Here is a 12979-nt window from a genome sequence, read left to right on the forward strand (position 1 = left end):
GTGTGTGTGGGGGGAGCATGTGTGTGTGTGAGACCATGTGTGTGTGTGGCCGTGTGTGTGGGAGCATGTGTATGGGAGTGTGTGGGCGTGTGTGTGTGGGAGCGTGTATGTGTGGGAGCATGTGTGTGGGGGAGCGTATGTGTGTTTGTGTATGTGGGAGCATATGTATGTGTGGGAGTGTGTGTGTGTGAGAGCATGTGTGGGTGGGTGGGAGTGTGTCGGAGAGCGTGTGTGTGGCGTGTGTGTGGGTGCGTGTCTGGGGGGGAGCCTGTGTGTGTGTGAGCATGCGCACGCACATGTATGCATGCGAGCGGGTGTTTATCAGGGAACTTCACGGAAGGGGATATATTTGAAATGGGCCTTGATGAATAGGTGGAAATGGCAGAAAGTGGGTGGGTTTGTTTTAGGACAGTGAGTACGTCAGTTGACACAGTGGAGAGTTAATGTAGTAGAGTAGTGGGGAGATAAAGCTTAGACGTAGGTTGGGATGTGACTTTGGGACTTTGAATACCGCGTTGATGATTCATCCTGTAGGTGGTAAGACTGGATTTTCCCTAAGGGTTTTTCAGTAAAAGAGTGATAGGATAAGAGCAGAATTTTAGGAAGATTCATCTGACAGTGAGTGAGGATGGATTAGGAGGTGGGGTTGTGGCACATCGGGTCTAGACAGGATGACCGATGAGGTGGTCATTCTGGCTGGTCTGGCTGGAGTAAGCTCGGCCCTCTGCAGGGGAGATGGGAAAGAAGGAACATGTATGAGAGCCATGGCAGTTGAGGCAGATGTGATGGCCGGGCAGAGTGTGTACCTGGAGGGGACAAGAGGAGCCAAAAAAGATTGGTGTTTGACTCTGGGAGCACGGCGTGATCATGACTGGAAATGAAGGTGAAGGGGGGATGTGTGGCAGGAAACCAGTGGGAAATTACTTACTGCTAATAGAAATAACAGTTGTGTTTGACTTTAGGTGGAAAGACTAAATGTGTTTTTAAAAGTTTGTTGAGCTTTATTAGGTTTAATTTACATACTGTAAGACTATAAATACACAATTTAGTGGTTTTTAGCAAATTTCTAGAGTTGCATTAACCATCACCACAACCCAGTTTTAGATTATTTGATCATCCATGAAGTTTTCTTGTATCATTTGTAAATGCAAATATTTCCATTTTTTTAACTGGGTTAAAATGTGCATTGGTTTTAAAATTCTTCTTCAGAACTCTAGCACCCCGAAGGAAGTATCACAAAGGTTCAAACCTGGAAATGCTTTTTGCCAAGTGATGAAGATTTAAACTACCAGAGGAGCTAGTCTTTATCTCTTCTACATGTTTCCATTAAGATTTTGTTTTTGAAAAAAATTATGCTAAAGGTTTGAACACCTCTGGTTTAATGCTCAGAACAAATAGACAGCATGTTTTTCTAGTATATTTTTAATTACATTTTGAGTGAATTCTTCCCATTTTCTTTCATTATCATGTACGTTTGTCCTGTTTCATGTATCTGCATATGAAGAGCCCACCAATCTTCAGGGTAGTTTTTGTTGCTCCTGCATGCCTCAAGCTGTTTTCTCTGTTCTTTTATTTTTATTATTTATTTATTTATTTATTTATTTGAGACGGAGTCTCGCTCTGTCGCCCAGGCTGGAGTGCAGTGGCCGGATCTCAGCTCACTGCAAGCTCCGCCTCCCGGGTTCACGCCATTCTCCTGCCTCAGCCTCCCGAGTAGCTGGGACTACAGGCACCCGCCACCACGCCTGGCTAATTTTTTATATTTTTAGTAGAGACGGGGTTTCATCGTGTTAGCCAGGATGTTCTCGATCTCCTGACCTCGTGATCCACCCGTCTTGGCCTCCCAAAGTGCTGGGATTACAGGCTTGAACCACCGTGCCCGGCCTCTCTGTTCTTTTAATGGGAACTTTTAATGAGGGAATAGATTTTTTTTTTTTTTTTTTTTTTTTTTTTTTTTTTTTTTGAGACGGAGTCTCACGCTGTTGCCCAGGCTGGAGTGCAGTGGCGCGATCTCGGCTCACTGCAAGCTCCGCCTCCCGGGTTCCCGCCATTCTCCTGCCTCAGCCTCCTGAGTAGCTGGGACTACAGGCGCCCGCCACCGCGCCCGGCTAATTTTTTGTATTTTTAGTAGAGACGGGGTTTCACTGTGGTCTCGATCTCCTGACCTTGTGATCCGCCCGCCTCGGCCTCCCAAAGTGCTGGGATTACAGGCTTGAGCCACCGCGCCCGGCCATGGGAATAGATTTTATAATATTCTATAATTAAAACTAGAATCTTCTGTATCCTGAACTTTTAAAATGTTTTCACACTGTGTCTGTAAAAGGATATGACACTTTGATTTCCAAACTTTCAGGATAAAGCTTTGAAGTTTTTCAGCATCACTGGTCAAACAATGGAGAGTTTTGTGAAGTCACTGGATGGTGATATCAAGGAGCTTGATTCGGATGAAAATCAGTTTGTTTTTGCTCTGGCTGGAATTGTAACAAGTAAGTGCAAGCATACCTTAGAGATATTGCATGTTTGGTTCCAGACCACTGCAATAAAGGAAATACTGCAATAACAAACGAGTCATATGAATTGTTTTGCTTTCCCAGTGTATATACAAATTATGTTTATACTATAGTCTGTTATATGTGCAATAGCATTATGTCTAATAAACAATGTACAAACTTTAATTAGAAAATTCTTTATTGCTGAAAATGCTAATGATCATCTGAGCCTTCAGCGAGTTACAAGTTTTTGCTGGTAGAGGGTCTTGCCGTGATATTGGTGACTGCTAACTGATCAAGGTGGTAGTTACTGAAGGTTGGGGTGGCTGTGGAAATTTCTTAAAATGAGGCAACAATGAAGTTTGCCACATCGATTAACTCTTCCTTTCATGTAAGATTTCTATGTAGCGTGTGATGCTATTTGATAGCATTTTTTCCACAGCAGAACATCTTTCAAAATTGGAGTCAGCCTTCTCAAACTTGTCAACTAGGTTTATGTAATATTTTGAATCCTTTGTTCTCATTTCAATGATGTCTTAGCATCTTCACCAAGAGTAGATTCCAACTCAAGAAACCACTTTCTTTGTTCTTCCATAAGAAGCAACTCATCAGTCGTTTCTGTCACCACGTCTGTAGTTACTTACTCACACTGAAGTCATGAACCCTTCAAAGTCATCCATGAGGATTGAAATCAACTTCTTGCAAACTCCTGTTAATGTTGTTATATTGACTTCCTCCCATGAATCATGAATATTCTTTTTTGTTTTTCTGTTTTTTTGAGATGGAATTTTCACTCTTGTTGCCCAGGCTGGAGTGCAATGGTACGATCTTGGCTCACGGCAACCTCTGCCTCCTTGGTTCAAGTGATTCTCCTGCCTCAGCCTCCTGAGTGGCTGGGATTACAGGCGTGTGCCACCATGCCCGGCTAATTTTCTATTTTTAGTGGAGATGGGGTTTCTCCATGTTGGCCAGGCTGGTCTCGAACTCCTGACCTTAGGTGATCCGCCTGCCTTAGCCTGCCAAAGTGCTGGGATTACAGGCGTGAGCCACTGCGCCCGGCCGAATCATTAATGTTCTTAATGGCATCTAGAATGGTGAATCTTTTTTAGAAGGTTTTCAGGTGACTTCATCCAGATCCATCAGAGGAATCACTGTTTATGGCAGCTGTAGCCTTATGAAATGTAGTTCTTAAAAAAATAGGACTTGAAAGTTGAAATTTCTTTTTGATGTATGAGCTGAAGAATAGATCTTGTTTTAGCAGGCATGAAGTCAACATTACTCTCTTTGCACCTCTCCGTCATGGCTCCTGATTGACCAGGTGCATTATCAATGAACAGTAGTATTTGGAACGAAGTCTTTTTTTCTGAGCAGTAGGTCTCAACAGTGGGCTTAAAATATTCAGAAAACCATGCTGTGAACAGGTGTGCTGTCATCCAGGCTTTGTTTTTCTATTTCTAGAGCATAGGCAAGAGTAGATTTAGCATAATTCTTAAGGGCTGTAGTATCTTCGGAATGGTTAAATGAGCATTGACTTTAAATGAGCATTGACTTCAATTAAAGTCACCAGCACCTTTTGCCCCTAACAAGAGAGTCAGCCTGTCTTTTGATACTTTAAAGTCAGGCATTGACTTTTCTGTAGCAGTGAAAGTCCTAGATGGCATCTTCTTCCAATAGAAAGCTATTTTGTCTACATTGAAAATCTCTTGTTTAGTGCAACCACCCTCGGCAATGATCTTAGCTAGATCTTCTGGATAACTTGTTGCAGCTTCTCCATCAGCACTTGCTGCTGCATGTTGTACCTTTATGTTATAGAGACAACTTTTTTCCTTAAACCTCATGAAGCAAGCTGTACTAGCTTTCAGCTTTCCTTCTGCAGCTTCCTCACCCCTGTCAGCCTTCATAGAATTGAAGAGCATTAGGGCTTTTCTCTGGATTAGGCTTTGGCTTAAGGGATTTTTGATGATTTTTGATCTTCTATCTAGAATACTTGGGCTTTCTCCATATCAGCAATAAGGCTGTTTTGCTTTCTTATCATTCATGTGTTCACTGGAATAGAGCTTTTAATTTCTATCAAGAACTTTGCAATTATAGTCGTAACTTGGCTGTTTGGTGCAAGAAGTCTTAACTTTCAGCAGGTCTCAGCTTTGGCCATGCCTTCTTCACTAAGCTTAATCATTTCTAGCTTTTTCTTTCAGACGTGTACCTCTTTCTTTTGCTTGAACATTTAGAGGTCATTGTAGGGTTATTAACTGACCTAATTTCAATATTGTTGTGTCTCAGGGAATAGCAAGGTCCTAGGAGAGGGAGAGAGATGGGAATGGCCAGTCATTGGAACAGTCAGAAGATTAGTAACATGTATTGATTAAATTTGCTGTCTTATGTGGGTGTGGTTCATGGTGCCCCAAAACAATTACAGTGGTAACATCAAAGATCACTGATCGTGGATGACCATAACAGATGTAATAATAATGAAAAGTTTAAACTATTGCAAGAATTACCAAAATGTGGCACAGAGGCATGAAGTAAGCACATACTGTTGGAAAAATGGCACCAACGGACTTGCTCAGTGCCGGGTTGCCACATTCCTTCAATTTGTAAAAAAACAGTGTCTGCAAAGCACAATAAAGCGAATGTAATAAAATGAAGTGTGCCTGTAATTCTTTTCAGCTATAGTGACTGTTGTAGAGACTGGTGTTTACAGTCAGGGTTGAGAGAGTGTAAACATCTCTGGAGTGTTTTCAGATATTAATGCTGGGGAGCACCCTGGAGAATCTGATTCCATAGATCTGGGATAGGTACCAATAGGTACCAGGTGTGTTTATTTTGGAAAATCACCCCAGGTGATTTTGATAAATATCAGTTATTAAGAATGAATGATCTGAAGGAAACAGATGAGTTTGCATGTTCTGCATAGTTACGTACCTTGACAGAAAAAAACAACTAAGTTTAGCTGCTTTTATTCAGAATCATAATTTTACTGTCTAGCTAGCTAAAGTAAAAGCTGTAAGCTAAGCGGAAACTGAGCTCTTTGCTATTGTTTTAGTATAATAATTATATAATCTCAAAAACCGAAATTGCCTCTTCAGCAAAATTCTCCTAAAAGATAATAAAGTAAACCTTTCCCTGAGAGTTATGATAAAATTCCATATCAGAACTATCATAAGGGATAAAGTCCAGGGACTAAATAATTTCTTAGTATAGAGGCCAGGCACAGTGGCTTATGCCTGTAATCCCAGCATTTTGGGAGGCTTGAGGTGAGTGGATCACTTAAAGTCAGGAGGAGTTCGGGAGCAGCCTGGCCAACATGGAGAAACCCTGTCTCTACTAAAAATACAAAAAAATTAGCCAGGCGTGGTGGTGGGCACCTGTAATCTGAGCTACTCGGGAGGCTGAGGCAAGAGAATCGCTTGAACCTGGGAGGTAGAGGTTGTAGTGAGCTGAGATCGCGCCACTGCACTCCAGCCTAGGTGACAGAGCAAGACTCCGTCTCAAAAAAAAAAAAAAAAAAAAAAAAATGGGTATAGAAAGGTGGAATGTACTAGTGAGTGTTGAGACTCTTTGTTCTGAAGTCAGTGAAATGGTTCAATACATTGCTGTGACTTATCAGCCTTAAATAATGAGATTCAGAAAATAAGACGAAGTACAGAGTTTATTTGTGCACAGAGCTTGACAGTGGCCACTCAGAAACACTGACTTCAAACCATTGGGGTCAGGGTTCCAAGGTGAAGAAGATTTCACTGATATAGGCAGAGACAGAGAAGTTCCAGCAGGATTAGAACATTTTCCATACAAGACCAGTGTGTGTGCCACAGTGATTTGACTGTTTACAGATTGCTACATTCCAAGGAGGGTTATCTGAGGAAGTCTTATTTCCAGCAGTGTGGTCTTAATTATTTACAGGAAAGAAAAAGACAGAATTTGCAGCTGCATAGCTACATTCCTCACAAGGGTTGGGATAATTTAAAGTCCCAACAGCTTTAAGTTTGAATTATTTAATTTCAGACTGTTTATATTTTACATTGATCTTTAATCTCTGCTTTATTATTATTTTCCCATGCTGTTCTTAAGAAAATCCTCTGCTGTTAAAGAGAGAGAAAATTTTATTTTCCTTATGGTATTATCCTTCTTTTATTGAAATCCTAATGGGGCAGGTCCTGTGTAGACATTTGTTTCTTAACCCCTTAAAACTTGATGATAGTTCTTGCGGGGCGGGTGCTGAGATCGTGATGTTTTCTGGCTCTTACTCCAGTGCAGGGCAGCATTCTGCACGTTCATCTTGGCACCTACAGTTGTAGCAGGCTTGCGTTGCCCTCCCTGTAAAACAATTGTTTGAAGGCTGTCTTTTAACAGAAGGCATTTGCAAATTTAATGATTTGCATTTTCTTCTCTTTGCAAGTGACCCCAAAGGCTTATGACCTATGCGACTTGTCGTTTTGCTGGTTGTGAATTTGAGCTGCCTGAATTGCTGGCTGGTGTGCTGGTGAGGCGGTGGACTGAGAGTGAAGCTGCTCTGTTGCCCAGCATTCAAGCTCAGCGTGGCTTTGTTTTCCTGTGCTTGTGGTGGTTTACATAGGCACTCTTAGGAAGAGTTGGATAGTGGGCACTTGTATTTGCACGTTAATGAATTTGACTGGGAAGAATGTTTTATTAAAGTGCTGATTTGCAGAGGCCTTGGGGGCTTATGAGTCTCAAATACCAAGACTGTTCTGTGGGGATAGGTAATAGAGACCATGGGTTAGCTGTCAAATGGATTCTTTTTAAAATTTTACATACAGTGAATTCATTCTTTAGTTGTTTTTTTTTTTTTTAACTTTTTGCCATTCTATAAATTTCTACAAAAGTGTACAGTCATTTACCTACCACAATTAGGTTGTGGAACTCCTATTCCTTCCCCCAGACTGCCTGCACCACATCTTTCTGTAGTCCAGTTCTCCACTCATCACCAGCCCAAGGCAACCACTGATTTTGTGATTTGTTCAATATTTTAGCTGGATTTTTTTTTTCTACCTTGTATGGTGTCCAGCGTATGCTCCAGGTGAGCAAGTGCTTGCTTCATGTATCTGCTTGGAGGCTGCTGCCTTTCCTTATTTTTCAGATTGGTTGGCTGATGTCCAGCCTTAGCTCTCTAGTATATTCAAGAAAACCTGTGATTTTGGTAAATTATCTCTCCCTCTGCCCCCGGAAAGAATGGGGTAGCTATCACCAGTTTTTCGTATCCTAAGCTGAAGCTGGAAATCAGGAATTTATGTAAACATTGAAATTGTTAAATTTCCACCCAACTGTAGTCACTTGTTTAGTGATAGGTTAGCGTAGTGCGGAGGAGGTTTGGCCCAGCAGATTTGCTTCCCAGGATGTCAGTTCTCTGGACATCTGCAAGGTGGTATAGTAACATCTGCTCTAATTACTTTACATATTGTGAATTTTCTACTGAACCGTGATGAACGATAGCACATTGACAGCAATGTGATTGTTTCCAGTAACTTGGAGAAGAGGGCAAATGAAGAGCATGAAAGAGATGGAAATCTTTACAATCCTGTGAAGATTAACTGCTTAACTTGCTAGTGAAAACTTTTCTAAATGGTTTCTCTGCTTTTCAGTGATTTGAAAATCATGATTGTATTCCTTGTCTGTGGTTCATGTATTCAAATAATATTAGATAATAACTGTAGCATCAAAATTACTTTTTGATGATTGATACTTTGGGGGCAGGACTGGATCCAGCTTAGTCTTCCAGGGACCTTCCTAGTTACAAAGTTACCAGCAGAGCACCTTCGTGTCAGTGACCATGGCTGTTCTTGGTCTGCCGATCCTTCCTCCTCCACACACTCACACCAACACGTGGAGGCAGTGTGGTGTGCAGAAAAGGCCAGGTGGGACTTGAGGCCCCATGTCCACTGCTGCTTCTGCCACTGACTAACCCTGTATTCTTGAATATATGACCTTCGGTTTTTGTGTTCTGAGAAGAGTCTGACACTAGATGACAATTATGGTATCCCTGTCCTAGAATTGTGTGACTCTGCCTGTGGAAGAATAAGGTGCCAGTTTTGACCTTCAACTTACTGGTCTTCTGTAGAGTCTAAGTCAGCAGTGAAGGGTCAATAAACAGGCATTTGGGTTGTTGCCACCTTTTGGCTGTTATGGATAATGCTGATATGAGCATTCGTATAGAAGTTTATGTGTGGATGTATGTTTCAGTTTTTCTTGGTATCTACCTTGGGGTCAGAATAGCAGGGTGTGGTAACTCTGTTTAGCTTTTTGAGGAACGGCTAGACAGGTTTCCACAGTGACTGTACCATTTTATGTGCTGGTGGCTGCCTTTCCCCATGTCTTCCGAACAGCCCATCTTTTTCTAGGTGTGCAGGAGTCCTTGTTGCCGTTTTTGGTTCTTTGAGCACCCATTTGTTTCTCATGTACCTTGAACTCTAGGAGAGATCATTAGCGTGGTCCTGGTTTCCCCATTGTGGTTGAACCTCCTGAAAGGTAAGGTTGGTTTGGAGAGAGTTGATTTACAACTTGAGCACTGATCAACATGATTTTTTCCTCTTTTTTTTGGAATCATCCGTTGAATCATCTGTCAGGACAATAGCTGAACAGAAACTTTTAAGACTCTAGGCAACAGGTAGCAAACAAATATAATTTGAGGCACTATAAGAAGGAAGACCGCTCTGGAACCTTGACCCAGGTGACTGCATCACCAGCCTGGTATTGACTCTGTACTTTTAACATAAGACCCTCTCAACAAACAGCATGAAGTCAGGCTTTTGTATGGGAGTGTCGTCTACAAGATCTCTTCTGGGCATGGACACTTGTTGGACTATGGAGATAACCTCGAGGCTCTCTGGCATCAGGCAGGTGTAATAAAGGGCTGGGGTGAGAGTATTACGTTGATGTACTGTCATGAGAAGGAAAAAGTAATGCTGCTTCATAATCAGTTGACTAGAAGAAAAGTGTCAGGTTCAATTAGCAACAGGGATTATCTGGTTTGTGGTGCCATTAGGTTTCAAGGTGATCTACTACGAGGCCTGAAGACTTTTTTGAGTGTAGCTGAGCTGCAGTGGCTCTGAGACAAGGCAGCTGTACATCCTGGCTCCTGGATCCAGGGACAGGCTGATGGGCAGTGGACTTTTCAGGTGTGCCCTGGAGCAGCATGGCTCACCCTTGACACCATAATTCTCTGTTTTGGGGCCTGTCCTATGCGTTGTAGGTTGTTTGGCATCATCCCTGGTCTCTCCCCATTAGAGGCATCCCCTAAGTGTGGCAGCCAAAAATGTCTCCAAATACTGCTTGGGGCAGAATCATCTCCCTTCCTCCTCCCATGCCACTTTGAGAACCACTGCCCCAGAGCATGGCATAATCTTTCATGTGTGTAGATGGAAAGATTTATGATAGTCTGGGATATTAGAGGCCGTCATTGAGAGGATTTTGAAAGCACCGAAGGTTTTTAGGTCTCCGTTTTCCATGGACGTGGTTCTTACGTTTTCAATGTAGTCTAATCATATAGCAGTCTTCGTAATTCAGAAAAATTGGATATCTATTATCTACAATATCCAATAAATCACAGAAGTTTTCTTAATTGTCTTTCAGTGATTGGTCTTGGAAAATTTGTAGTCTTTCCTTAGATAAGGTCCTTCCTTCTGTTGACAGAGTATAGATTCGATACAGGTCATTGTTCTGTGGAATTGGAGTTTTTCCTTAAAAACATGCTTCTTTTTAGGTAGCTCAGTGAGAAGATAAACACAGCGTTACAGGTTTCCAGATTAATGGAATGTAAGAAGAGATCATGTGTGTTTTAGGTGAGAATGACCCCATGGGGCTCTAGGTGTCCTTTGCATGGGTATAGCTGGGTTTAAGACTTGAGAGAAGTAGGCCTGGTGTGATGACTCACGCCTATAATCCCAGCAGTTTAGGAGGCCGAGGCAAGTGGATCACCTGAGGTTAGGAGTTTGAGACCAGCCTGACCAACATGGTGAAATCCCATCTCTACTAAAAATACAAAAATCAGCCAGGCGTAGTGGCGGGCGCCTGTAATCCCAGCTACTCAGGAGGCTGAAGCAGGAGAATCACTTGAACCTGGGAGGCAGAGGTTGCAGCGAGCCGAGATTGTGCCACTGCACTCCAACCTGGGTGACAGAGCGAGACTCCATCTTAAAAAAAAATACTTGAGAGAAGTAGAATAGAATTCCAGTGAGTGATATAACTTCCTGGGTAATCGTTGATTTTTCCAGGTAAAGGCAAATAAGTTTGCCATCTGTTTTTTTTTTTTTTTTTGAGACACAGTCTCACTCTGTCACCCAGGCTGGCATGCACCACCATGCCCAGCTAATTTTTGTATTTTTAATAGAGACGAGGTTTTGCCATGTTGGCCAGGCTGGTCTCAAACTCCTGACCTCAGGTGATCTGCCCACCTCTGCCTCCCAAAGTGCTGGGTTTACAGGCGTGAGCTACTGCGCCTTGCCAAGTTTGCCATCTTTATCGAATGGGACACTAAAGAAACCTGAGCACCACTCTATTCTGTAAAGAATTAGGCTTCAGGTGGGGTGAAGAGAGGATGGTGTTTGGGTAAGATATGACATTGAAGTGCAGAATGATTATTTTGCTGCTTGTTTGCAGATCTTGGACAAATCAATATCCCTGACCACTAGTTTTTTTTTTTTTTTTTTAACAGGTAATGTTAGGTGATTGCAGGGACTGGTAAAAGGAATGATTAGTCTTTTTTTTATTAAGCTGGTCACAGCTGGCCTAAGAGCTTCCATAGCTTTAGTTCTAGATGGTATCAAGGTAGTTCAGGCAAGCTGGGCATGGTGGTACATGCCTTTAGTCCCAGATACTCAGGAGGCTGAGGTGGGAGGACCACTTGAGCCCAGGAGTTCAATCCTACCTTGAGCTATGATTGCACTTGCATTCCAGCCTGGGCAACAGAGTGAGGCCCTGTCTCTTAACAATAACAACAAAGTAGTTTAGGTAAAGATGTAGAAGACTCCATCTGGACTCGTTTGGGCTTTGCTCCAGTTATTCGTGTATGTCCATAGAAAAGATTCTTTTCCTCGTAGGGATTCTGGGACCATAGTTAAATCTTCGGTTATTTCTTGAATCATACATAGTGTGGGCAAATTAACGTTCAGATCAGCTATACTTTGTATATTTGAGAATTTTCTGTAATTTCTTAAAATCATCTTTCTATAGTACCATTTATCTGCCAATTCCATTTGCAAAATAAATTTGTATCTATTAAATTTTGCAGGGGTTGTGTCCCGGAGAAGGAAGAAATATTCTTCTAATAACGGCCCAGAGTAACAGTTACAGGTTGGGAGAGATGAGTGGGATCTTGCTCTGTCACCCAGGCTGGAGTGCAGTGGTACAATTCTAGCTCACTGCAACCTTGATCTCCTGGGCTTAAGCAATGCTTCCACCTCAGCCTCCCGAGTAGGTAAGACTACAGGCGATCACCACAGTGCTTGGTTAATTTTTTATGTTTTTTGTAGAGATGGGATATTGCTATGTTGCTGAGGCTGTTCTTAAACTCCTGGCCCCAAGGCCCCTACCTCAGCTTCCCACAGTGTTGGGATTACAGGCATGAGCCACTGTGCCCAGCAGTTTGATTGTTTTAAGTTTCAATCTCTTTATTAAATTTCTCTGACAAATTTCTGAATTACTTTTCTATGTTGTCTTGGAAATCACCGAATTTCCTTAAAACTATTGTTTTGAATTCTTGGTCAGAGAGCTCACGTATTGCCATCCTGTTAGAGACAGTCACTGGTTCCTGGCTTTGTCTGTTTGGGGAGCCATGGTTCCCTGTTTCCTGTTGTTTCTTATGGGTATATGTCTATGTCTTTGCATTGAAAGAGTATTTATTCCAGTCTTGTCTGTCTGGGTTATTTTGGTTTTTATTGGATATGTTTTCTTAGAGATTCTTTGTAATTTACTTGTTGAATTTCTTCCTTTTTTTTCTGCAAGGTTGCTGCCTCTTTATAGGCACTAGATGGTGCCTTAAGCCCAGGTTTACCTTGGCTGTAGAAAACCATCAGAGTGTTGCCCATCCCGAATAGGGGAGGTCACAAAGAGGATAACCTGGCAGTGTGGAAATACTGGCAAGGTGTCTGTGCCCAGGGGACTTGTGGGACATACCTTGTACTGTGTGCATCTGCTGAACGACCGCTCTGATTTGGTGTCTTCTCTGGCCAAGTTACAGAGCAGAGTTTCCAGGGCTGGGAATGGTAGTTCTGCTTCCCCACTTTGCCTCTGGCTATCCTCAGGGATAGTTTCCCTTCAGGTACTTACAGTGCTTCCCGTGGGTTGAAGCAGGGACAGGTCTTCTGCCAAGGAACCTAAGATGGTGGGGACAGTAGTTGTTCACCTCCTTCTGACTTTTTCCAGTGTAGAAACTGAGTTGGGGAAATTTTCCTCACGCTTGGTGCTGGGCACATTATGGAGAGGGGTATCACAGATATGAAAGTCCAGTTGTCTTACTGTGTGTTCGGAGTTTTTTTCAC

The 12979-nt window shown here is 42.4% G+C and overlaps 1 protein-coding gene across 2 annotated transcripts in view; it reads left to right on the forward strand.

The window, feature by feature from the left end:
* HSF2BP (heat shock transcription factor 2 binding protein) overlaps window positions 1–12979 on the forward strand; it is a 117692-nt gene that overhangs the window by 24228 nt on the left and 80485 nt on the right. For both annotated transcript variants that reach the window (XM_050784466.1, XM_050784467.1), the window contains exon 6: window positions 2354–2486. In XM_050784466.1, the coding sequence (XP_050640423.1) occupies window positions 2354–2486 (133 nt within the window). The remainder of the gene's footprint in view (window positions 1–2353; window positions 2487–12979) is intronic.

The sequence above is a fragment of the Macaca thibetana genome, chromosome 3 (genome assembly GCF_024542745.1).
Source record: "Macaca thibetana thibetana isolate TM-01 chromosome 3, ASM2454274v1, whole genome shotgun sequence".
NCBI classification, from domain to species: domain Eukaryota; kingdom Metazoa; phylum Chordata; class Mammalia; order Primates; family Cercopithecidae; genus Macaca; species Macaca thibetana.